General features: G+C 44.4%; 1 protein-coding gene across 1 annotated transcript in view; it reads right to left on the bottom strand.

Annotated features, from left to right (window-relative positions):
- Positions 1-27,631, bottom strand: part of UBR2 (ubiquitin protein ligase E3 component n-recognin 2) — a 282,054-nt gene that overhangs the window by 91,826 nt on the left and 162,597 nt on the right. Inside the window, 6 exon segments of the mRNA XM_030195781.1 lie at positions 2,012-2,060; positions 5,850-5,952; positions 7,456-7,508; positions 8,778-8,902; positions 12,029-12,092; positions 21,566-21,688. Coding sequence (XP_030051641.1) covers positions 2,012-2,060; positions 5,850-5,952; positions 7,456-7,508; positions 8,778-8,902; positions 12,029-12,092; positions 21,566-21,688 — 517 coding nt within the window.

Genomic DNA, 27,631 nt, shown 5'->3' with positions numbered 1-27,631 from the left:
TTAAACGTGCCGAGATCGGTCACGATTTTGTCCAGCTCGACCCCAAAGAGCAGCTTGCCTTTAAAAGGCAATCTAGCCAGGCGGGATTTAGAGGCGTGGTCAGCAGACCAATGTTTCAGCCAAAGCCACCGCCGTGCAGAGACTGTCTGAGCCATGCCTTTAGCTGAGGCTCTCAAGACATCATACAGCAAGTCTGCCAAATAGGCTAAGCCCGATTCCAGGGCCGGCCAATCAGCCCTCAAGGAATGATCCGAGGGGGAAGCCCGCTGCACCATAGTCAGGCACGCCCTGGCCACATAGGAACCGCAAACCGAGGCCTGCAAACTTAAAGCAGTCGCCTCAAAGGACGACCTTAAGGCCGCCTCCAATCTTCTGTCTTGGGCGTCCTTTAGGGCCGTGCCACCTTCCACCGGCAAAGCCGTTTTCTTAGTCACCGCAGTGATTAAAGAATCCACGGTAGGCCACAGATAGGCCTCACGTTCACTTTCAGGCAAAGGATAGAGGCGGGACATAGCCCTAGCCACTTTGAGGCTCGCTTCCAGGACATCCCATTGAGCCGAAATTAAGGTGTGCATGGCATCATGCACGTGGAAGGTTCTAGGCGGGCGCTACGTCCCCAGCATAATGGCAGAGCCAACAGGGGCTGAGGGAGAGACGTCCTCCGGAGAGGAAATCTTCAAAGTGTCCATGGCCTGTAACAACAGGTTGGGCAAATCCTCTGGGCTAAAAAGCCGCGCTGCAGAGGGGTCATCCGCTCCATCCGAGCGGGGATCTATCTCCTCCAAGGAATCCGCAAAGGACCGTTGGGAGACCTCAGACACGCTGCCCTCATCTACATCGGAGGAGACAAAGTCCTCCAAGGCCTGGGAATCAACCCGAGGGCGTTTACCTCTGGGAACCTCAACCTCTTTACCAGACGAGGGAGCAGGGGCAGCGTTTTGCATGAGGAAGGCCTGATGCAGCAGCAAAACAAACTCGGGGGAGAAAGCCCCCAGACTGTGCACTTCCGCAGCCTGGGCCACAGCCCTAGACGCACCCTCAACCGGCGCTCGCAAGAGCGGGGGAGAGACATGCTGCGCATCCAAAATGGCGTCCGGCGCGACACTCCTCAAAGGAGCCGCGCGGGAAGAACGGCGCTTAACTTTAGCCGCTTTTGTGCCGTCGCCCAAATTAAGGGCGTTCATGGCATTAATGTCTCCAACCTCAAGGGCGGCCCACGAAGAAGCCGTCCGAGCCGCGTGGCCGGCCAAGATGGCGGAGGCGAGGAGCGGGGGATGGGCATTTATGGCGGGAAAAAACCGCCACGCCGGAGGAAGGACCGGGACATTCATCGGTCACTAAACTGTCACCCATCAAGGGCGAATCAGGCTGTAAAACCCCCGCATCCCCTTTAGAAGCGCTCCAGCGATCCGGGGAGCGACCCTTTGCGCCCTCGCCCTCCGACGCCATATGCCACGAGGAGAAGAATCGGGGAACCCCCTGCCCGCTATAAAAAGGTAAAATTACCTGCTTGCCGCTCCGAGCTGTAACGAACTGGTGTCCCAGTGAGTAGCTGCAATGAACGTTTAAATAAACGTCGAAATAAACGCCTTTAAGGACGTTTAAAAATTTTTTTTTTTTTTTTTTTTAACGGAGCCAGCGGGAGGGGGGAGAAAAGGAGGGACCTGGCACCACCAGGTTTGCACTTGCTCAAAAGAGCCCTCAACCCCAGGCCTCAACAAAACCTAAGGATTAGGCTTGGAGGCCTAGCCAGAGCTGCTGCTGTGTGTGACCACCACCTGCTGAGATAGAGAACATACTGAGGAGTTTCCGGCAGCACATGACCACATATAGGGAGGCAAAAGTTTGCTCTCTATCTCCACCTGCTGGTAGATGGACACAACCCACCAGTCTATGGATTGATCAGCTTGATGATATGGAAGACTGTTCTTATAATGGTAATGCTAAGATTGCTTCTTCTTTATATCTTAATTGTATGTTAACATAAGGTTTTATATTTTTCCAACAATACCTGTATCTTCTCTATTTTGCCTTTTCAACCTTCTTTGTGCTTCTTCTGCCTATTCAAAAAAGAATCATCATCATCCAAAGTACAAAAAAAATAAAACAAGCCATTTTGCAGCGTCTGGTATAAAACACTCATCCGACAGCCTCAGTTATTAAAAAATTTCTTATACTGTGTTTGTGAAAACATTTGGCACCTAAACAGACTGAATAAACCAATCAGATTTGAGTTCAAAAAAGCACAAATATAGTATTAAATAGCTCTGCTTGTGAAAAGGGTACAGAAATGAGGTCTTACCTGCTAATATTTCCTTGCATTCTGCTAGACCATTCCACACACTTGGGTTTATGCACTCCTACCAGCAAATGGAGATATAGAACCACTGTGCTTGTCCTTCAAAGAACCTGGTGCCTAGGTAACAAATTCAAGGCTAAAAAGCTCCCCTAGGCTATCGAAGCAGAGATACCTGCAGCTACTATTGATATTAGGAGAGGTGGCCTAACCACATGGCCCCTGCAGCAGTGACAGTGTACAATGAGTTACCATACGTTAACTGCAACTGGAGTCCATTCCATGATAGGCAGTAGTGCCTATGCTATTTGGTCAGAGTATCCCCACAGTTAAATCCTTTAGATACCTTGGGGTCATTATTGATTCTGCATTGACTTTTGAGGAACAGGTATCTGATGTAGTGAAAAAAATCTTTCTTCCATCTAAGGAGGCTTCGATCAGACAGAAATTCAATTAGTAAGGATTCTCTTAAAACATTGACATCTGCGTACATTACCTCACGTTTAGATTACTGTAATATTATATATGCAGGGATTACTCAAGACAATTTAAAACGATTACAAAGAATACAAAATACAGCGGCACGTATGATTTGCAGGGCCCGGAGGGATGACAGAGTAACACCTTTACTGCATCGTCTGCATTGGCTTCCGGTTGAAGCAAGAGTCAAGTTTAAAATTCTCGTTTTGACTCACAAGGCTTTCCATACGTTAAACCCTAATTACCTATCAAATCTGACAATTCCTAACACTGCTATGCAAACTCTTAGATCTCTAACAGATAATAGGTTAGTTATTCCCTCTCTCACTAAGGCTAGATGGGAATCTACACGGAGATCAGCTTTTTTCTACCTGTCCCCTTCTCTTTGGAACGGCCTTCCAAAAGAGATCAGACTAGAGAATTCTTACATCCATTTTCGGAAACTCTTGAAAACCTTTTTCTTTATAAATTATGTAGAACAGAACTTAGAATAAGAGATAAGGTCAAATAAAAGGGTAGCCTCACTGTATACTAAATATAATCCATTTTGGTTTGTACTATGTAGTTAATTCTGATTTGCTGTGCTTTCCTGTCATGAATGGAGTTCCTTGTCTGTCTATTTGTATATACAAATTGTATTTTTATACATGTAAACCGTTCTGGTTTGCAGTTGCAATAAGATACGGTATATAAATTGATATAAATAAATAAAAATAAATAAATTAGCATCCATTGTAGTAATTGATACTGTGACCACACAATACGTTAACACGCACTGTAAATGTTTACCGCATTACTAAAGTGTCCCTAAGTGTTTGCCTGGAAAAGTCTATAAGGAGCTTCAAAGAAGGAATATAAAGGGGATTCCGAGAGGCAGAAGATTCCTTGCTGTGCTATGATTTGTCTTTCCAGTGCTTTGTGAAGGTAAAAAAAGGGAACAGTGCACGTTACATACATAGTAACATAGTAGATGACGGCAGAAAAAGACCTGCACGGTCCATCCAGTCTGCCCAACAAGATAACTCATATTTGCTGCTTTTTGTGTATACCCTACTTTGATTTGTACCTGTGCTCTTCAGGGCACAGACCGTATAAGTCTGCCCAGCACTATCCCCGCCTCCCAACCACCAGCCCCTCCTCCCAACCACCGGCTCTGGCACAGACCGTATAAGTCTGCCCAGCACTATCCCCTCCTCCCAACCACCGGCTCTGGCACAGACCGTATAAGTCTGCCCAGCACTATCCTCACCACCAGCCCTGCCTCCCAACCACCGGCTCTGGCACAGACCGTACAAGTCTGTCCAGCACTATCCCCGCCTCCCAACCACCAGTCCCGCTGCCCACCACCGGCTCTGGCACAGACCGTATAAGTCTGCCCAGCACTATCCCCGCCTCCCAACCACCAGCCCCGCCTCCCGATCTTGACTAAGCTCCTGAGGATCCATTCCTTCGGCACAGGATTCCTTTATGCTTATCCCATGCATGTTTGAATTCCGTTACCGTTTTCATTTCCACCACCTCCCGCGGGAGGGCATTCCAAGCATCCACTACTCTCTCCGTGAAAAAATACTTCCTGACATTTTTCTTGAGTCTGCCCCCCTTCAATCTCATTTCATGTCCTCTCGTTCTACCACCTTCCCATCTCCGGAAAAGGTTCGTTTGCGGATTAATACCTTTCAAATATTTGAACGTCTGTATCATATCACCCCTGTTTCTCCTTTCCTCCAGAGTATACATGTTTAGTTCAGCACTTGATCTTCTGCTAAGGCAAGACTGAGGCAAGAGTTTCTAAATCACCTTTGTCTATGATGTCCCAATTCCACTCATTCTCATAGATTCAAGAGATGAGCAAAGGGAAAATCAAGTACAAAGGAGAGTCCAAGAACAAACACAGATCTCTTGAATGGCCTGAAAGAAGCTCCATGAACCAAGGGAGGTCCCTGCATATTTCTGAATTAAGTAACCAGTTACATGTATTTTGGGCTTCAATTCTAGGAGTTTATACATTTTAAATTTAAGTGTTTATTTTCCAGCTAATTAGGGTTTTTTTTTTAGGGTACAAAAAAATCAGTGTTTATTGGTGTTTCATGATACAAGTATTGCATTAAAGGGGTCATGGATTTAATATATTGTCTTTCTGCGGTACAACCAAAGCGGATTACTTTTTCTTTTAATTATATGCAGGTACTTTTCTCTGTCCTTAGTGGGCTCACAATTAAAGTTTTGCACCTGGGCCAAGAGAGGGTTAAGCGACTTGCCCAGAGTCAAACCCACTTCCCCTGGTTCTCAGCCCACTGCACTAACCATTGCTCAATATTTCTTCCAGTGGAATCAAAACATGTATGTTTGTCACTCAGGCGTGATTAGCATTGAAAAAGTATAAAAAACTAAGTGGGGGATATAAGACAAGCCAGGAAAGGAGTGAGAATATACTAGGGGACCCCCCCACTGATTATCCAACAAACACCTATTTTAATTCTTTTTACGCCAGGGTGCTGTATTGAAACCTAGTTTGGCTACTACTGGAAACAGGATACTGGCCTTAATGGACCTTCGGTCTATCCCAGTACGGCAACACTTATGTTCTTATTGATTAAACTCTAATATCAGAAGCCTTAAATATATTTGACATCTATCATCAGAAGAAAATCTACACTGTCAACTGAGTACATAAGCTATAACTTGAGTAAACCCTTTTCATATGAAACAGCACTGCAACATGTATTGTGGAGTTCTCATTATTTCAAGGCCAGAGTCTGCAGCTATGCTCTGAAGCAAGGATTCCCATTCCTGCTGGCAGAACCCTAAAGACCTCGCAGCTCTCAGATACACCCACTTATCTAACCAGAGTTTGGAAGTGTAGCTACACTGCACAAATTCATTTGCTACAAAAGTAAGAAGAGGATTCAATAAAGTTTCTTATGGCATGTGAATTCTACGTGCTCTTGCTACAAGAAGTCACAGTTGAAAAAAAAATCATGAAAACAAACATAAAATACATAAACTTGATTTGATAATAATCTGCCTACCCAGAATTATAAAGAAGACTTGAAAATGATTAAGTCAAGATTACCTTAGATTGCTCTGCTCTTGAATAGTGGTAAAAATACAAATTAAACTCATTTGTACACTCTGGTTTCAGTTCATAAAGCCCTCTGCCGGTCAATCCTGGTTTTCTACAGGAAAGAAAAAAAAATGATGCTGCTCATATTTATTTAACATTTATATGCCACCTTTCAGTTAATGACAAAGCAAGTTACAGCAAGAACACAAAACCACTTACATAGTAACATAGTAGATGACGGCAGAAAAAGACCTGCACGGTCCATCCAGTCTGCCCAAGAAGATAAATTCATATGTGCTACTTTTTTTTATTTGTACTGTCCTCTTCAGTGCACAGACCGTATAAGTCTGCCCAGCACTATCCCTGCCACCCACCACCGGCTCTGTCACAGACCGTATAAGTCTGCCCAGCACTATCCCCGCCTCCCAACCACCAACCCCGCCTCCCAACCACCAGCTCTGGCACAGACCATATAAGTCTGCTCAGCACTATCCCTGCCACCCACCACCGGCTCTGGCACAGACCGTATAAGTCTGCCCAGCACTATCCCCGCCTCCCAACCACCAGCTCTGGCACAGACCGTATAAGTCTGCCCAGCACTATCCCTGCCACCCACCACTGGCTCTGGCACAGACTGTATAAGTCTGCCCAGCACTATCCCCGCCGCCCAACCACCAACCTCGCCTCCCAACCACCAGCTCTGGCACAGACCCTATAAGTCTGCCCAGCACTATCCCTGCCACCCACCACCGGCTCTGGCACAGACCGTATAAGTCTGCCCAGCACTATCCCCGCCTCCCAACCACCAGCTCTGGCACAGACCGTATAAGTCTGCCCAGCACTATCCCTGCCACCCACCACCAGCTCTGGCACAGACCGTATAAGTCTGCCCAGCACTATCCCCACCTCCCAACCACCAGCCCCGCCTCTCACCACCAGCTCTGGCACAGACCATATAAGTCTGCCCAGCACTATCCCTGCCACCCACCACCGGCTCTGGCACAGACCGTAAGTCTGCCCAGCACTAACCCCACCTCCCAACCACCAGCCCCGCCTCTCACCACCAGCTCTGGCACAGACCTTATAAGTCTGCCCAGCACTATCCCTGCCACCCACCACCGGCTCTGGCACAGACCGTATAAGTCTGCCCAGCACTATCCCCGCCTCTCACCACCAGCTCTGGCACAGACCGTATAAGTCTGCCCAGCACTATCCCTGCCACCCACCACCGGCTCTGGCACAGACCGTATAAGTCTGCCCAGCACTAACCTCACCTCCCAACCACCAGCCCCGCCTCTCACCACCAGCTCTGGCACAGACCTTATAAGTCTGCCCAGCACTATCCGTGCCACCCACCACCGGCTCTGGCACAGACCGTATAAGTCTGCCCAGCACTATCCCCACCTCCCAACCACCAGCCCCGCCTCTCACCACCAGCTCTGGCACAGACCGTATGTCTGCCCAGCACTATCCCTGCCACCCACCACCGGCTCTGGCACAGACCGTATAAGTCTGCCCAGCACTAGTCCCGCCTCCCACTTATTCAATTACAATCTCATAATCAAACATAAATAGGCCTTTGAAAAAGATACTGAATGAGCAAAGCAAGACATACTTAAAAGAGGCAACTGCTTCTATTACATTCTCCATTCCGGTCTCTCTGTTCTCCTGCAACATGGAAAAGAAATGTGGTAAACAAAATGTTCTTTACGAATAAAAGGCACGGCTTATTACATATCTATGTGTACATACAATTGTGCCTGTGTGCGTTTACATGGGTACATATATTAACATTTTCCTTATTTACAGGAAATAGAGAAGTACTGTACATGTCATGCTTTAAAAAAATTATACCTTAACAGTCCAAAATTTTATTGCAGTGGGGGTATTTCATATAGTAACCAAAACAACCCAACGCATTTTACATTCGTGCACTCAAGTATAAGTTTCAATGATTCCTAAAACACTGTGTGCAAGCCTCAGCTGCGACCCTTTTCACACAAGGAACACAGTCCTGTGATTCACCAAACTTATCATCAGCTCCATAACAAACTCACAGTGTACTATTTCATCTTCTTTAATTTTTAATTTAATCCAAAAAGATTACATTACAAATAAAAAATTAAGGAACAGATCAAACAGTACACTCTGGGGCCCTTTTACTAAGTGGCGATAAGTCCACCGTGGGCTTAATATTAAAAACATATTTCTGCAGGGGTTTACCTGACGATAATCAGGCAGCGACATGCACTAGGTGCAGGAGCCCGTACTGCCACCTCAATGGGTGGTGATAAGTGCTCCCCCCCCCCTCCTCGGCCGCATGGCTATGTCTTTTTTAAAGACTTTTTACCCGCTACGGTAAAAAGGGCCTCAGCGCGCTGCAAATACGGCACCCGCCACTAGCGGGTTTATTATGGAACCGATGATGAGAATCCGAGGGCTGTGCTCCTTGTGAGAAAAGGGTCGCTGCCAAGGCTTGCTCACAGTGTTTCAAGGAATCATTAATCCTCATACTTAAAAGTACATGAATATAAAATGCATTGGGTGGTTTTGGTTATTAAAAAAATGACATGCAATGTGTGTACATCACATACATACACTAATGCTTACATAGTCTTTTTTTCATTAAAAATAAAAAAAGATGACATTATCTGCTTCCCTGTCTTTTATGGGGATTTTATATAGTGCGAGGAAGATATTCATCTTGTCACCATTGGATAATTCTTGCCTTGGTTTACCGAACGTTATCTCATCCTGAACACCTAGAACACACTGAATACTGTGTAAAATAATGCTCAGGATACAAGCATCTTCCAATAGGTGGTTTGATTTTAATACCAATAATAGAATTTACTGCTTATTGTTTGATTTTAATAACTTTACTGCTTATTGTATTAATCGTTTCCTAGTCATATATATTTTATTTTACATACTTACATCCTCTGGCAGTGCCTTGACTAATTCACTATGAGCCATCGGTTTGATGCACAGCTGATGGATAATCTCTCGCTTAATTTCAGTAGCAGAATTTAAATGTCCAACACCAGGGCTAAATCTTTCTCCTGTAATTATTGAAAAAATAAAATAAAGCAAATTGCAGCCATTTTTAGAAGAGCTGCTAATTTAGCAGATGCTTAAGACTGTAAACAGACAAAAAAATGTAGCATGCAGCTGACAAGGGGGCATCAACTTTCTCAGGTTCTCTGTGCCGTCAGCTTGAAACTTTGCCTGTCCTATTTAAGTCCATGGATCGGTATGATGTATTGTAAAAAAAAAAAAAGAACTAGCCCTTAAACCGAGGATAAGTATCTATATAAAATAGCCTTTTTTAATGAAACAATGAACAGTAACCTCAAAGACAAGTGCAATACCTAAGTTTGAACAAATACAGAACACATAACACAAAATGCCCAACATTATTTTATTTACTTGGATTTTTGCTCACATCATATTCAGTAGCAGCTCAAGGCGAGTTACATTCAGGTACACTAGGTATTTCCCTGTCCCTGGAGGGCTCACAATCTAATTTTGCACCAGAGGCAATGGAGGGTTAAGTGACTTGCCCAAGATCACAAGGAGCAACAGTAGGATTTGAACCAGACACACCTGGATGTCAAGCCCAGTGTTCTAACCGCTAAGCTACTCCACAGCTATGATTTGTAAAGTACTTGTGTAGCTGTAGTCGGAAGAAAAGGTCCTCCATGGTAATACATTTCCTGGATTATGATTCAGCATTTTTATTGATGACAATCCAAGAATCATACAACCAATAATACAAGTACACTGACATTCCAGACCCATCCCAGGCATCATTATCCTCAAAAAAGCATCTTTTGTCATCAAACATTAAACTTTTTATCCCTTCCCACCCCCTCTTTAACAGCAGATTATTCATTTATTCAATGATCTAAGAATACTAACAACATTTTGCTATCATAAATGTATTATATACAAGATTGCCAGCTAAAAAAACTATGGAAGTTGTAAGTAGGGCAGGATTTAAGAAATAGGCAAACTAGGTACATATCTAGGGCCCAGAAGTCCATAATGGTCTCCGTTCTTCCCACCCCCTGGTGCAATGTCCTCCAGTTGACAAGCATTGCATTTTATCTGCTGCTTCCTTCTCTGCTAGATTTACACTGTACTCAAAACCACACAGAATCCCACTTGGGGCAGTTTTAAAATACATTTATATTATGTTGTGGGGCCCAACATACTTGATTGCCTTTAGCTCAAACAATTTACACTGCCTTGGTTGCAAGTGATTCAGAAATGGCATCATGGTTTCAGATAAGTGTAAATAGGAGAAAGAGTGCAATTCCATCTTTGGCAAGTTACATTGGCTACCAATAAGAGAGAGAAGTACATTTAAGGTTATGATATTACCCTTTAAAGCACTGCACATTCAAAGACCTAAGTACTTAAAAGAATTTTTGATATGGTATATACCAGGAAGATATCCAAGGGTCTCTCAGGGTTATCTGTTGTGTTTTCTCCCAATGAAAATGATTAAGAAGATAGGCTGACAAGTCAGGGCATTTTCAGTGGTAGCCTCAGAGCTACAGCCACACTCCGTGCCAGCACGCTAGAGACTTCGGAGAGAGATCTAGCAACATAAATGGCTCACAAAAAGATGGTGAACATGGGGCTTACCCAGTTCAATGACTGCCCCCAAAAGTATACAAGGTGGAACTCTTAAGGATGCCACAGCAATTATGAAGGCCACCCAAGCCAACAAATAAACCTGAAAATAAAATGGCTGGGAACAGAGTCAACGAAGCGTGTGCAGGGATTACCAGATGCATATTTGCACGACCCCTCCAGATGACTGAAGGAAACGTGAAAGAGACTTGACCAGTGCTATGGCAGCCCAGAAGCTATCCAACAGGCACTGATGAAGAGAATAAGGGGTTTCTCAAAGGTCACGAATAAAGATAATAACAAGTTACAGGGATTAGGAGATCTCCTCTGGGAACTGGAAGCACTCAAAGTTGATCCAAACCTTCCCAGGCTGTACTACTGGGATACAGCAAGGGGCATAAATGAGATTATATCAAGTTACCATATGACTTAAGAGAAAAATGGTCATCAGTAGGCGCCAAGTACAAAAAGAACCACGAAAAGAAATTTCCTCCCTTCCCAGTCTTTGTGACGTTTATACGAGATTTGGCAAACAGGAAAAATGCACCTGCCGCTTGTGTTCTACACTAGTACCCTCCTCCCACCAACTGGGTCCTAACCGTCTCTGGGCAAGTCTCCCACTCTCAAATTATCCCCAGTGATTTCTAGGTTACTAGGGGCCACAGTCCCAATGGTCCCACAGTTCATAGAAAGAACTCACAGACCCAACACACAAACCACCAGGTGTCTTAGTCAGTCCAGACAAGCAGAGTCAATAAACAGTTATGTTTATTTTCATTAAAATATTGAACAGTGAACTATAAAAACAGATGGGGGGGGGGGGGGGGGAAGGGGGGGTGGACTTGTACTCTAGCCAGCTGGACACACAGCTGCTGGCTGATCAACTTCCCCCATAGGAAAACTTAGAATCTGCAACTGTTTCTTTTTCCTGCAGACATAAGTCTAAACCGTACCTATAGAGATAAGATATTGATTTTAATTTGGAAATTTACATTTTTTTTTTACAAAAAGAAATATAAAAGTTTTCCTGTGTTAAAGGATATCTGGGGAGAAACTATCTGAAGGATTAGCTTCTGCAGCTTTCAGAGAAAACAATCATAATCCCTGCCACGTAAATTGGGCAAGGGGGTGGGGGGCTAAACAACACCAGTACAGTTTTTTGGATAGCCACATGTGCATGATATAGGAGACCTACTGTATAAAAACCTAAGTCATTATGGATATCCTCAAAACCAGACCAGCTAGGTGTGTCTCCAGGACAAGCTAAGGAACTAGTTCTCCAAGTCAGTGCTAAAACCATATTAAAGACTCCTGAAAATTCCAACACATGCTGATAAAGCTTTGAAGAGATTAGTTTAGAAGACAGCTAGGATGCAAGTCCTAGATGAAACCCTTAAGAGAAAAAGGCAAATAGCTTTGAACTTACAAAACTTAAAATTATAAAACTATTGAGACGTACCCACTGGAAGCAATTTAGCACAGCTGTAAAGAAACATATGCTTAAGTATTGTTGAAACTGTAAAATAAAAACATTTGGAGCATCTTACCAACAATCATTATGATAAGGTGCAGCATTTCCTCAATAAGGGTGTTATTCTGCTGAACAATATCCTATTGAGAGATTAATAGAAAAGAATTATATCAGTATACTGCTTATTGCAAAAAAGATTCCAGTAACCTTTTTGGTTACTTTATGGCAAATCTGAAAACGCAATCAATTCTGATCATAACAATTTTATTATGAACTTTGCAAATTACTTCATTCTGTCCTATTCTATTCTTAGAAAAGTTATGTAAAAATCTATAATATAAGGGGGAGATCAAAGACGGTAGCCGCTTGTTAAGGTCGTGCAAAAATATCAATTACTTTTGCAGGGGTTTTTTTTAACCCTATATAGAGAAACGCACAGGCTTTCAAGCTATGGTGACCTGAGCCAGAGAAATGTATGTATGGTTGTAAGCTCGCTGGGCTTGAGTCCCCCCAGAGGAGAGGTTACCAATCTCTTGAGCTGGAGGTCACACTGAGCCCAGAGAGGATCCCACACCTCTACAGCCCTCTGCAGCAAGCTCCAACGCATGGAGCCAGATAGGGCCCAAGAGGATGAAGAGGAAGAAAAAGTGCTGGGTCAGATTTCTGGTCTAACAAATATGAGGGTCAGATGAGACTGGGAAGGAGTGACAATGCCCAGTGGGGAGCAGCCAATCCAGGAAACTCTGGGTGCTGCTGAAGGATTAGAGTGAGGAATTGCTGACAATGTTGCTGCTTTATTGCCTGAAACTCTCGTAAGACGCCAGTAATGACACTGGATTCTATTTTGATAGCAATCTCTGTTTAACTAAAATTATGTCTCCAGTGGGGAACTAACTTCAAATCAAGGAATTGGATCAAAAACCTGAACAGCTTTGAGGTCAGGTTTGAGAAGTCCTGTTCTTTTTTTTTTAATTTATTTATTTATAATGTTCACAAAATTACAAACATATCCAGTTTGCAAAGTAAAACAGAGAGATATTTCAAGGAAAAATAAATGCTAAATCTAGCATATATTAAACAAAGCAATCTTTTCACTCTTCCTTAGACCACCAAAGGGTGGGGGGAGGAATCTAAACAAATTTAAGGAGCAATATAATCCAAAGGAAAGAGAAAATGGTGAAGAGAAGTCCTGTTCTATGCTACAAAGTGACTAATTTACTAAAATTATCTACAGCATACTGACATTTGGTGCTGTATTATATATTTTAGAGATATGCTTTCTGTTAAAATTTTATAAATTACATTTTCCCTAGTGAACATCACGATTTCTTTTGCCAACAGCACCTGAAAAAGAGACAATGGAGAAATTTGGACTTAAGCTGATAATTTCATTTTGTTGAGTTCCGCTAGACCAGTCCAGATGTGTGGGTCATGTCTCCCTGCCAACAGATGAAGCCAGAGAAAAACAGCTCAGAACTGATTTTACTCCCCTTATAAGAAGCCTGTGATACCTTCAGCTCCTCAGTATTCTATATCAAAGCTAACTCTAACAAAGGCAATTCTTATGTTTTGAGTCTCTAGTTTATCCTCAGAGTCAAATCTGATGAAGTCAAAATCAGCTCATGGTCACTAACCCAGAATTCCATACACCATGCAAACAACTGCCTTCAGAGGGCTACAACATACTCACTGTTAGTTCTCTGAATTTGTCAAACCTAGAATCCTCACCTGCCTTGGGCTTCCATGGGTGAGTTCTGGACTGGTCTGGCAGGACTCAAGGAAAAGAAATTAACAGGTAAGTCCTAATTTCCCCTTCCTTATCGTCTGATGGCAGACCAGTCCAGACAAGTGGGATATACCCAAGCTCTACCCAGAGTGAGAACAATCATTAATCATGTAGAAGAGAGTACCGGAAACTTATATCTTGCCAAAATGTTATCTACCAGACACTCTTCCATGATTTAATTGGGGTCCATAATGAACGATAACATAAGAAAAATAATGATTGTGTGATAGATGAAGACAGAAGAGTGTCTTGCAACCAAAACGTTTGCCAGTCCTGGTCTGAGAGAGTATCTCCAATGATGTCCCCCAAACGTTTTGCATACCTATGCAGTATCTACAAGTTCCAAATTGAAATATCTTATACAAGGAAGCAGGTGTAAGGGAAGAAGCAAAAACTTTCTAAATAACAGTTTCCAGAAACCAATCATCATAAAGATCTGAATAATTTATAATACGTTTCAATGTATGCTGTACCAGAAACCAGGCATAAAATTGTCAATTGGAAGACAAAATTCTTCTTGGAGTATTTGAAAAGTTTTAAGTTGGCCTTCCTTCACAAGTTGTCCTAAAAACCACATATATTTGTCTTTGCCAAAATGGTCAGTGAATGGGATGATTATACAAATATGGAAGTTTTTCCAAAGAACTCATCTGTATGAGACATATTCATCTTTCTGTACCAATGTTTTAAATTTATGGAATACCATAAGAGTGACAATTAGAACACAGTGTGATTTATTTTTAGGGGAATGAATTATACCAGGAAAAATGTTTAATGGGAATGTTGAGTGCAGCAGTGTGAGCAAGGGCGGGCCTGGAGCCTTGACAAACAGCCACAGACAGGTTTAAACGTGAAATAAAACAACTTATTTGTAAGCAAGTAGAGAGGTGCGGTAGCCGTGTTAGTCCACTCTTAAAGGTTATCGATAGAAATCAAACAAAATAAAACGTGGAAAAGAAAATAAGATGATACCTTTTTTATTGGACATAACTTAATACATTTCTTGATTAGCTTTCGAAAGTTGCCCTTCGAAAGCTAATCAAGAAATGTATTAAGTTATCTAATATAATAAAAGGCACCCTCAACGTTCTGAGGACAACGTTCTGAAGTCACTCAGACTCCCAGAACGGTTCGTAAGTTCGTGGTGGTGAAGCCACTGAACGACTTGCTGCCCCGCCCTCGCGTCAAACGTCATGACGTCGAGGGCGGAAAACCAACAGAAAAATGAAAGCAGGGACCGCATCAAGGAAGGGGGAGGAGTAGGGAAACACGCGGAGCGTGTTTCCCTACTCCTCCCCCTGCCAAGGAAACGCTGGCTACCAACCGCGCCGCGCGCGCCTCAGGTAGCCCCGCCCCGACCGCCCGAGCACCACTCTCCCTCCCTCCCAAGTTCAGCAACGCGCGACGGCGACGTGGTGGGGGCGCTCCGCCCCAGATGTCAGCGGGTGGGGGGTGCTCCGAGTCCTCTCCCAGCAACGCGCGACGGCGACGTGGTGGAGGCACTCCGCCCCAGATGTCAGCGCCCTCCTCTCAGGTAACTTCCAATTACCGCGAGGGCGGGTGGGACTCAATGTGGGAAGGCCCAATGACGTCGTGGAAGAGATTTTTAGTAGAAGGGCAGACGCGAGGCGCTGCTGCCTGTTACTCCAGTGCTTCAAATTGGGTTTTTTTTTAAGGCAGTGAGGGTGGTGGGCCTGGGCGGCAGGAGAATGGAGCTGGTAGGTGGGGAGGGACTCAGATGGGAGAAGGGTGGGGAGGAGGGGGTTCTCAAATGGGAAGGAGACTGAGGTGGGAGGGGTTCATGGATGGGAGAAGCAGAAGGGGGTGGGGAGGGGGTTCTTGGATAGTTGAAGGGGACGGGTGGGGAGGGGACTGGGGTTCTTGGATGGGAGGGACTGGGGAGGGGGTTCTCGGATGGGAGAAGGGGACGGATGGGGAGAGGACTGGGATTCTTGAATGGGAGAAGGGGACTGAGGTGGGGAGGGGGTTCTTGGATACTTGAAGAGGACGAGTGGGGAGGGGACTGGGGTTTTTGGATGGGAGAGACTGGGGAGGGGGTTCTTGAATGGGAGAAGGAGACTGAGGTGGGGAGGGGGTTCAAGGATGGGGGAGGGGGTTCTTGGATGCTTGAAGGGGACGGGTGGGAAGGGCACTGGGGTTTTTGGATGGGAGAGTGGGGAGGGGGTTCTCGGATTGGAGAAGGGGACGGGTGGGGAGGGGACTGGGGTTTTTGGATGGGAGAGACTGGGGAGGGGGTTCTTGAATGAGAGAAGGGGACTGAGGTGGGGAGGGGGTTCAAGGATGGGAGCGCTTCATGAAACCCCATACACACACACTCACTCTCTCATCTGGCAGCGCTTCCTGTACCCCCTGCCCCCCCCCCCCCCCCCCACACACACACATACTCACTTACTTTCATCTGGCAGCGCATCTAGAATCCCCCACACCCCTCTTCTTCCAAGCTGAACCCCTCCAACACATCCCCCCCACCCCACACACACACTCTCTCTCTTCCTCTCCTCCAGCACACCAATTGCTTAGGTGCAGTGGCAGCAATCTCAGACACCAGAGAAAGAGGGGGGCCTGACACCATAGAGAGAGAGAGGGAGGGAGGTATCTCTGTCACACACACACACACTCTCTCTCTCACAGACAATGTGTTTCTGTCTCTCACTCTCATACACTCTATGTCTCACATTGTATCACATTCACTCTCTATGTGTCACACAGTCACTTACATACTCGCTTGGTCTCATACACTCAGTCTCACAATCTGTGCCTCACACACACTCTCATTCACGCACACACTGTATCTGTGTGAAACACACTCTCTCTCTCTCTATCACACTGTGTCTCCCATACGCAATTGCACACACTCTCATTCTCACACACACTGTATCTGTGTGAAACACACTCTCTCTCTCTCTATCACACTGTGTCTCCCATACGCAATTGCACACACTCTCATTCTCACACACACACTCTCTCACAGACACGCTCACACCCAGACTCACTCTCTCTCTCACACACACACACACACACTCACACTTTCACTCTCTCTATCACACACAGTCACTCTCACATACACTCTCCAAAACATACACATTATGAGGAAAACCTTGCTAGCGCCCGTTTCATATGTGTCAGAAACGGGCCTTTTTTTACTAGTGTCCAATAAAAAAGGTATCATCTTATTTTCTTTTCCATGTTTTATTTTGTTTGATTTCTATTATTAACCTTTGTAAGCAAGAAAAGGGATGACCTGTTCCTTTAACAGGTTACGGGAAAATAAACGTATCAAAAATCAATTCTTCTTAAAGTTCTCTCCTGTGGTAGTATGCATTAGTCTTTCTCTCAAAAAGTCAGCACAAACTGCTAGTCTCTGACCTGGAGTCTGAGAGTTAAAGTTCTGTTTTTCAAAATTCAACACAATTGGGCCAGGCTTAGCCACGAGTTCCAAAATTACAGTGGAGACATAAGGTAGAGGGCTTCCCCCCTCTCCTCTGGGTGTCCCTGAATGAGCTGTGCTAACTGCAACCTTGCCAGATTGAAAAAAAATTTCCCACACAAAACCCCGCCCCCACTGTCATCACCCCGCCCCTGCCGCATTCAGCTCCACCCCCGTCACCAACCCCGCCCACGTCACTAATCCCACCCACATCACTAACCCCACCCCCGTCACTAACCACGCCCACCGCAACCCGCAACGGTCAAAAATTTCCCGCAGCGGGTTGCGGAAAGCCGCCCAATTGGGCGGGAAAACCGCAACCTTGGCAACATTATCCTGATTTGACCCTGCCCTGCTCCTGCCGAGTCACCTCTTCCCTGGTCTTTAGCCTGCCTTTTAAAGTGGCTCTGTGACTATGAGGGACTGCTGTTAAGGAGGAGCAGTAACTTTCTGTAGATTCCCTCTGAGGGAGGGAGCCATCTGTGAACAGATTGGTTAGATGTAGTCAAACTATCAACCTAATTGACTTAGAAGGAAGGAAAAGTGATAATGAACAAAATCAGGTAAATTTACTCCACCTCTTCTTTTAGTTTGTTCCAGTGTTCAAGTTGCAATCCATGGAGGCTGATTGTTCCAAATAAAGTTCACCATAACTTGTTCTAAATTCTTATAAAAGTTAAGAGGGAGGTTGAGAAGAAGCATACTAAGAACATAACTTTAAGAGCAAATGACATCTTAATCGTTTCTAAATATCCCCATAAGCTTAAATGGGGATGGAACCAACAATGTGTTAAACCTATTAAGGCAATTAAAGTTTCCATATTTTTCTCTATTGTTTCTTGTAGAGAGCATTCAAAGCAAATACCTAAATATTTTAGGAATGAAGATTGGCGTTTAAATGGGTAGGGTGTTAATATCTGCATTGTTGACCTTATAATCTAATGCGAGACATTCGGTTTTGTCCCAGTTAATTGAAAACTGATCAAGATTTAAGATGGCTACAATGGACGACACAGTAGTATATAATATCAAATCATGAACACAAAGATAACTTTGCCTCCAGCTGAGAAATCTTTATTCCTTCAATTTGAAATTGTCGTATAGCCAGGGCAAGGGGCTCTACAGCCACACTGAACAACAATGACTGAGAACAGCCTTGTTCAATACCTCTGAAGAAAGAAAGCCCTCTGCTATCTAATGCGAGGGAAAGAACCATTGTCTCATTTAGGAACAGTAGGAGGGAGAAAGGTACCTATACCTTTGATAGTAATAGGAGCTCTTTTGCCCTCCACTCTGATACTCCCTTGTAGAGGCTGTGTCAGAAGTGGTCCTGGGGAGAGTCTTAAAGTTCTCATTATGCTACTTGATAAGGGTAGTAGCTTCTTGAAGCTTATCGCCAAAGACATTCTCTCCACGACACATCATATTTTAGGTCTGAGGCTTGGAGTTTTGCGCATCTCTGGGCATCAATACCCATTGTACAAGCTCTCAGTGTTGTATTGAAAATACCATAACTTGCTTGGACCATATATTTATCCCCCAAGCCTTCCCTCTGGCCACCAGAGAATGGATTTGTTCAGATTTCTGACAAGGGAGAGTGCAAACTGATACTCTGCACAATGTTTCATAAGTACATGCACAAAAAGAGCTGATATGAAGCTATGAAGGAGATGAGCACAAACACCTTTCTCTCTAAAGACTCCAAGGTTCGAACCTCTCTCCACAGGTGCATGGAAAAGTGTCTTGAAACCTTTGGCCTTTCTGAAAGGAGTTATGATGGACCTGTTGCTTCTCGATTCCAGGAGCCCTCAGAACGCTATACATATCATCCACCTTCTTGTTGATACGAGCTAAGGGTGGGGGATCTCCCACATTCTTAACTACATGTCTAAAATTCTTTGAACAGGCACTGTCATAGCTTCTTTTAAGGGAAGGGAGAATTGGAGGATGTCCTGGGTTCCTCCTCCATTTGTAACAAATGGAACAGCTTCATTTCCCATATTTAAAAAATGAATGATAGTTCCTCCAGCGAGGGCTTTCTCCTCTCATGTGGTAGAGACAGGTCTGATGGTAAGCCAGCTCAATTCTCCGCTTTGGAGAATACATCTCGCTCATAATTAGAATCTAGGGAGTACCCCAGAGTCAGACCCTGAAAAGTACTCCAGTGGAAAAGTCCAAGTCTCCGACATCTGTGTCAGGCCTTCAACGAGAGCGATGAGACACCAACAATCTATGAAGTTTCCTCCTCCAATATACTGGATATTGATAACAGTGCAGCTGACATCAATCCCTAGGCCCTTCAAGATCTCTGTTTCTGTCTCATGTACAGATAGGGCATGAGTCTAAAGGATGGCTGAGCTCTCTGTATCAACATTAATTACTTTGAAGCACCAGCACTGAATCACGCAAAGAAGCACGCCATAGGTTCATCAAATCTCTTCAAACATAGGCACAGGGAATACAGTAGGAGCAGCCACATCCTTCTGAGTCATTCAAGATGTTATCAGATGATAGAACAGTTTCCATGAACCCAAGACCTATCATCTCCAATACGAGGATGAGTGCTCTCTGCACCGTGCTCTTCCGCCTAGTACTATCACAAACTCTTAGCGTTGAAGTCTAGGTTGAATCCTTCCTCTTTTTCAGGTGGGATTCAGATGATGACCAGTCCCCTATGGCTTCTATTGATGTTTGCTGTCAAGAATAAACATCACATGCTGAATGTCTATACATCCCCCGTGCCCAATGCAGCTCAGGGACCCATAAAAACTGATGCTTTGCACACCAATGCCAATGGACATGATTTATTGAGCACTACTTCTCATGACCACAATGATCTTTACTGGACATCCCTGAACATAATTTATAGTGAGAGGGATCAGGTCTGGCCTCAGACATGCAGCTACTTGTTACGATGACTGCAATGCTACGGTAGTGAGCCCTTGAGCCTTGACAGAGCACGGTGGACTGAAGAAGAGCGCCGCATTCGGTCAGGCAGCCGGACAACCCCTAGCTTCACCTGGGGAGTGACCACCGTTCCCCGGGAGTTGAGCCCCCAGGTGCAGGTGGCCACCAGGACTTCTGGATACCAGCGGGGTCGCACAGCCGCCGGCCGTGGCAGGTGGCAGAACAGAGAATAGTCAGGTCCAATCCAAGTGTCAGGGCAAATAGCAAGTAGACAGCAGGCGTTCAATCACAAGCACCAAACCTCTATAACGATAGAAGCCGAAGCAAGGTATAAGGGAGACTGCGGCTCTTAAATAGTCCCCTCATCAGCAGTAACTCTGAGCAGCTGGAGAGAACTATCTAGATTGGTGGCGGCTGGAAAGAGGTGGAGCAGCACGAAATGCGGCCAATCCTGCATAATCAGGCGCGGCGAAGGAAATGCGCCGGAAGCAAGCCCCACTTCCGGAACGCCGACAGTCCGCGTGGCCGGCCACCATGGCTGTTACAATATGGCTGGCCAATGTTAGTATGGCCGGCCCTCGCGACCGGACCAGGCAGGACCGAAGCCTACCGCCAACAGCCTGCATGGCTGGCTACAACGTGACCGGTCACCACAGTTGAAATCGCATGGCCGGCCATCAAAGACCGGACCGAGCAAGGCCGCCGCCGACAGCCCGCATGGCCGGCCACCGCTACCGAGATAGCGCTTGGAAGTGACCCAGCTGTGCGGGCCGTACTACAGGTGAGGAACGTAACACTAATACTTGTAAGTATTCATAAAGGATATGGTCTGCCAGCACTTGAAGTCACTGGGGGCTTTTTTCTTTTCTGGGACATACCATCCAGAAAAACAGCAGCAGACAAATAACTCAATTTTTAAAAAATATCCTGGCTGGGTCAGATTCTTAATCGAGGCCCGCACTGGGCTGAATATGAAAAATAAAAGAAAATTAAAAATGTCTGAAAACCTCACTAAGGTGCTACCAGGAAATCAACACCACATGACAGTAACAGGATTATGGACGGCAAACTTACAAAAGGCACAATTTATAGTGGAAAAAATGCATTCTTATTAAAAGCTCTAACATGCAAAACCGACTGGCTTCCCAGAATGAAGACTGAGGTGGTTCCTCGCAATAGCATCATGTGGGAAGAGAGATATGCATGCACAATAAGGCAGTTCAAAAGCTTCTAGGTCTTATTAAGCTGGTGTAGCTTCCCACACGTAGGCTCTATCAGTGACATCACCCATGCTGAAAAGGCTTGCTACCCTGTCCACAAAGAATATAAATAAAATTGGCAAACACAATCAATGTTTGTCACATTAGAAGAATAATGCAAAATATCTGTATTGTAAAAGAGAACAGATTTTTAGCCATTTCTCATTTTCCATCATCTTACATGCATCACAAAAGGTACAAACCATGCATCACCTTATTGGTGTTTTTGCTGCTGAACCTCTTCCAGTAGTCTGGTGTGCTAAATATCTGATAGAGTTCAAAACGGCTAAGCACTATCATCAGAAAATGGTTTGGATCCATCATAGACGCACCAGCCTAAAAACGGAAGATTATGAATAAGTTACAATCTTAACTATCAGCTTGAAGACCCACATACACTACCAATAAAGAACCAGAATAGCTGCACCAAAAACCATGACCCAACCAACCCCGTGATTCTCCAACCTGCTCAACAGGCATAAAGCACAACTCATTTCAAGCAGAAATTAATAAAACAGCAGCTTTTTAAATGTCCTAATAAAGGAATGTGTCCAAGCCTGATTCAACAACAGTGATGAGAGTACAAACAGCAGCAGTGACCCAAAGATGAATGAGACAGCAAAAGTTCACTGACATATAACTTTAATGGAAACTAGACCCAACCTGGCCAAGTTTCGGATAACCTTCATCAGGGCTCACACTGGTTTCCAAATATATTCACTTATAAATGCATAAGTAGCCAATATATACTGCAATTCCTGTGCTGAAGAAGAATCAGTTCAAATTCAGAACTGCCTCTCTGTATTTGAACTGATTGCAGTATATATATTGCAATTCCTGCGCTGAAGAAGAATCAGTTCAAATTCAGAACTGCCTCTCTGTATTTGAACTGATTGCAGTATATATATTGCAATTCCTGCGCTGAAGAAGAATCAGGTCAAATTCAGAACTGCCTCTCTGTATTTGAACTGATTGCAGTATATATATTGCAATTCCTGCGCTGAAGAAAAATCAGTTCAAATTCAGAACTGCCTCTCTGTATTTGAACTGATTGCAGTATATATATTGCAATTCCTGCGCTGAAGAAGAATCAGTTCAAATTCAGAACTGCCTCTCTGTATTTGAACTGATTGCAGTATATATATTGCAATTCCTGCGCTGAAGAAGAATCAGTTCAAATTCAGAACTGCCTCTCTGTATTTGAACTGATTGCAGTATATATATTGCAATTCCTGCGCTGAAGAAGAATCAGTTCAAATTCAGAACTGCATCTCTGTATTTGAACTGATTGCTGTATATATTGGCTACTTATGCATTTACAAGTGAATATATTAGAAAACCAGTGTGACCCCTGAGGAATGCTATCTGAAACTTGGCCAGGTTGGGTCTAGTTTCTATTAAAGCTACGTTTGAGTGAACATTTGCTATCTCATCCTTCCTTGGATCACTGCTGTTATTTGTACTATCTGCTCGGATACTGCAGCACGTTGACTCCTGTTTTGTTTCTGCTCAACAACAGTGATAGCTAGCACAGTTCCATGTTAAAGAAGCAAGCTCTGCGTGTTGATCTCTGGTCACACCAGTGATTCTGTGGTCACACAGTAGGTGGGGCCACCAGTCCAGTCCACAGTGGCATTGTGTAGACCCAGAGATTCTCCAAAATCAGGCCTAAGCCCAAACAATAACCATTTTTTTTTTTGGCAGGCAGAGAATGAATTAGAGATTTCTGGGTGTGTGGCAGTTTTAAATTTAAATTATTCACAGATAAGGTTAAAAAGCAAGGCAGCTGGATTTGGGTAGGCCTTTTTTGTTTGTTTTTTTGCTTGCTTCTTTAAGGCTTAGAGTAGAGCTTGCACATTGTCATTATCTGGGGAAGAAAGGAGGAATGAAACCAAGCCCATTGCCCATAGCCACTTTAAACTTCCCGATTCGCTTTGTTATTAGATTTTGGCCTGGAGGCTGGAATCGAACTGTGCGCACCTCGTCTGAAGATTTTTTTTTTTTTGTAGGGTGGTTTTATAGGGTAGGGATGCGAGACACAGTATAAATATCCGATGACATATTTTTCTCAACATAGTTAGGAAGTTATTATTGGATTGAGCTGTCTGGCTTATAGATGTAATGCTTATTTAGATAACTGGTACTGTGTCCTAACGAAACGATTGAACTGTCATTACGTGAAGGGGGAGGGGAAGGGAGGGGTCTAAAAAATTTGTTAAAAGTTTGATGACAGATATCAGTTTGTTTTTACTGTGTACAGTTTTATATTTGAATTTCTGGATACGTGTATTTTTGGTTGTGTTTACTATGAACGGTCATCAATAAAACAGTTGAAACATAAACTTCCCGATTCCCTTATTCCTAATCCTCTTGATCAGTGTTTATTTACACCTTATATGTGTGTAAACAAAGAAACTGACACCTATTATAAAGAAGAATAATCAACATTTTTTATTTTTTCAACTGTCCTCCCTTGGACAGAGGCAGTATGAGAACATCATACTGGAAGCAAAGTATACTCACAATATATGATCAGCAGTAATACAGAGATATATGTTTGCTTAGGTTACATATATTTTGCTCTTCTTATATACACTTACTTTCGTACTGCACCCAATGCCTGCACGTCAGCAACCCCTTTCTTTGAAGCCTGTTCTTTCTTATCTGTAAATGTCAGCAGCATTCCTTCTACCCTTGCACAGACTGTCTCTGTTTCACACAAGGCTACCCAGCTCAAGGCTGATTCTATGACTCCCTTCTTGTTTTCACAGATTTGTGACTCATAGTTCTTTTGCCTTAATACTTGCACTTCACTGACCATAGGAACTTTATACTGTTCAACTGTTTCTCATTATATTTATGCAGCATGTTTCATTATTAACATCAGCCAATGACCTGAGATTGGAGCAGGAAAGGCACTAATATTGCTGGCAATATACCCCATTTACATAAGTGACATGAAAGGTACTGGCAGTTCCAGATACCCATGCATTGCCCTCTTTCACTCATCCCTGCAGCTTGGTCACATGACAACTGCACAATCACCAGAAGAGGGCTGGGTGGCAGACCATCTCACCGTGCCACAAATAGGACCCAGTCCCCTTCTCCTTCCCCAAAGGATCATTGTAAGTTGTGCCTGAATGAGTGCCTTGGTTACCAGAGAAACTCATGCATGTCATGGTGCCATGCAGAAAACATACAAAAACTTTTGATCTAAAGAGGTAGTATATAAATGTAGAATACAAATTTTGGAAATAAAATATGAATATGGTCAGTGTATCCTTTATATAGTATGTTTGTGTTTATACATCTATTACACATTTTTTATGTCCAGTTAAGAATATAGCATTTGTTTAGTATATAATGAAGAAAAATTTGCATACAAATGTATTCATATGACTACAGTAAGGCTGCATTTCAATTATCATTTTAATTGTGCAATTAAAGGTAAGTTATTTATTTAGTTTTTCCCCACTGCAGCTCCTTGTGACTCTGGGCAAATCACTTAACCATCCACTGCCCAGAGTCACAAGGAGCTCCAGTGAGGGGAAAATAAATAAATAAATAAATAACATACTTCCAATCACAATTACAAATTTTTAATCAAAATGCGGCCCTAAAAAAATTAAAGCATAAAAAGTAATGAAAAGATAAATACAAAATACAAATTAAAAAATTACAAATTAAAGAATCTAAAAGCATGCAGAACTATAAATAACCTTACAAACTACTTCAGAAAAGCAAGCCTAGATTACAGTAAACTTATGTCTTACCTGATAATTTTCTTTTAATCGCAGCAGATGAATCCAGAAACTGATGGGAAGAAAAAAAAGCCATCCTTAAATAGAGTGGGAAGCCACCACTCCCCTAAACAGCACCTAAACAAAACCAGCCTCCGCCCATGTGGCCACCTCCAATCTGTAATGCTTTGAAAAAGTATGCAGAGAGGCCTAAGTAGCTGCCCGACAGATTTTCATCTGCCGACAGCATGTACATTTTCATCCATGAGGTCGCCTGCGTGGAATGAGCCCGCACAGCCAATGGTGGAGTCTGGTCTTCCAAAATATAAGCCAAGGAAACTGCTTCCTTGATCCAACACACTATCATCAACACAGACACTGCATGACCTTGTCTGGCCCCAAAGAGAAGCATGAACAGATTATCAGAACACCTAAAATCATTAAACATCTGCAAATAACAAAGGAGCACCTTCCGTATGTCCAAAAACCAAAGCTGTGCAAACTCCGTTGGGTAGTCCTCCCTCTGAAACGAGGGGAGAAAGAGAGGCTGATTGAGATGAAACATAGAGATGTCCTTCGGTAAAAAGAAAAGAACTGTTCGCAACATAACCCCAGGCTCAGAAAATTGAAGAAACGGATCTCTACACGATGCCGGAATCTCAGAGACCTGACTTGCCGAGGCCATAGCTACCAGAAACACTGCCTTAAGTGTAAGATCCTTGTCCAACACCTTGAGCAATGGTTCAAACAGTGCGTGTTGGAGAGCTCTGAGCACCACATTCAGGTTCCAGTTCAGGCAAGGATGGCGAAACGGAGGGCGTAGATGGAATGCCCCACAAAAAAACGAACCACATTCAAATGAGCCGCTAAAGAAGCACCTGACATGAACCTTCTGTAACAAGCAAGAGCCGCCATTTGCACCCAAAGAGAATTATAGGGCAAACCCTTCTACAAAAAGGCTAAAATCTGAGGAACACAAGCAAGAAATGGAGACCAGGCATGAGCCAAGCAGCATGCCTCAAAGGTACGCCACACCCGAGCACACGCCATCGTAGTAGAATGCTTCCAGGCCCAAAGAAGTGTAGCAATAACCACATCCAAATACTCTTTCTTCCTCAATCGTGACCGCTCAAGAGCCAGGCCATAAAACCAACCAGGAGGGTTCCTCCATTTGAACCGGACCCTGATGTGCAACAGATCAGAGAGCAGCGGAAACTGAAACGGAACGTTTACGAGAAGACGGATCAAGTCTGCATTCCAAGGATGCTGTGACTAATCCGGGACCACTAGATCGACCGGCCTCCAGTAACATCCAATCCTGTGTAGGACTCATTCTATCAAGGGCCATGGAGGGAAAACGTAGAGAAGTGCCAACTCTGGCCAAGGCTACAGCAGAGCATCCAGTCCTTTGGACCCGACCTCCCGTCGTCTGCTGAAGAACCAGGCTTCTTTGGCATGTCGCCATGAGATCAATCTCTGGCATTCCCCAATTCTAATGAATCCATAGAAACGCCGCCGCTGAGAGCTCCTATTCCACTTGATCCAGTAGACTGTGGCTGAGGAAGTCCGCTTGCACACTGAACTGCCCTGCAATATGTGCCACCGAGAGACACAGAACGTGGGCCTCCACCCATTCCAAAAAGAGTCCACACCTCGGAGGCCAGCACAATACTGCGCATGTCCCCTGATGGTTGATGTGCGCCACCGTCCTCATATTGTCCAGCAGAACACGAACTGTCATGCCCTCCAGCAAGATTTGAAAAGACTGTAAGGCGTTCACCACCACTTGCAGCTCCACCCCGCTTCTTCCACATTCCAGCGCCCCTGCATAAACCTCTGAAAAAATGAGCCCAACTGGATAGACTGGCATCTGTCACTACCAGGACTCACTGCGGAGAGGCCAAGGGAACCTCCAATGCAAGCTGAAGTTGCAGAGCCACCAGCTCATTAGCATTTCACCCAGGGCAACCACGGATGCCTCTGCTGATACTCCTGAGATACTGGCGAAGAGGAAACAGGTGAGCCCTCACCCAAAGAACCGCCAGAGAGGCCGCCACAGACCTCAGGACTTGAACATAATCCCATGCATGGGGATTCGCCATTCCCAATAGGGTGCGCACTTGCGCCTACAGTTTGTCCCGCCGGCTGTCCGGAAAGACGACTCTGCCCCACATCAAAACGGACCACCATATATTCCAAGGACTGGGATGGGATGAGATGACTCTTCGGAAAGTTGATCACCCAGCCTAGGGACTGCAACGACCCCGTTCGGTAGCCTGCAAACTCTCCTGCTCCAAGATGCTTGGATCAACCAGTCGTCAAGATAAGGATGCAGTCGGATCTCTTCCTGTCTAAGGAATGCCCCACCACAATCATGACCTTAGAAAGGTGCGATAAGCAATGGCCAGGCCAAAGGACAGGGCCTAAAATTGAAAATGTCGACCGAGAACCGCAAAGTGAAGGTACTGTTGGTGTGGGAGCCAAATGGGAATATGCAGATAGTCCTCAGATCCAAAGCCATAAGGAACTCTCCGGTCTG

The sequence above is a fragment of the Microcaecilia unicolor genome, chromosome 3 (assembly GCF_901765095.1).
Source record: "Microcaecilia unicolor chromosome 3, aMicUni1.1, whole genome shotgun sequence".
Classification (NCBI taxonomy): Eukaryota; Metazoa; Chordata; class Amphibia; order Gymnophiona; family Siphonopidae; genus Microcaecilia; species Microcaecilia unicolor.
The sequence above is the reverse complement of the archived record's forward strand: the minus strand, read 5'-3'. Positions and strand labels throughout refer to the sequence as shown.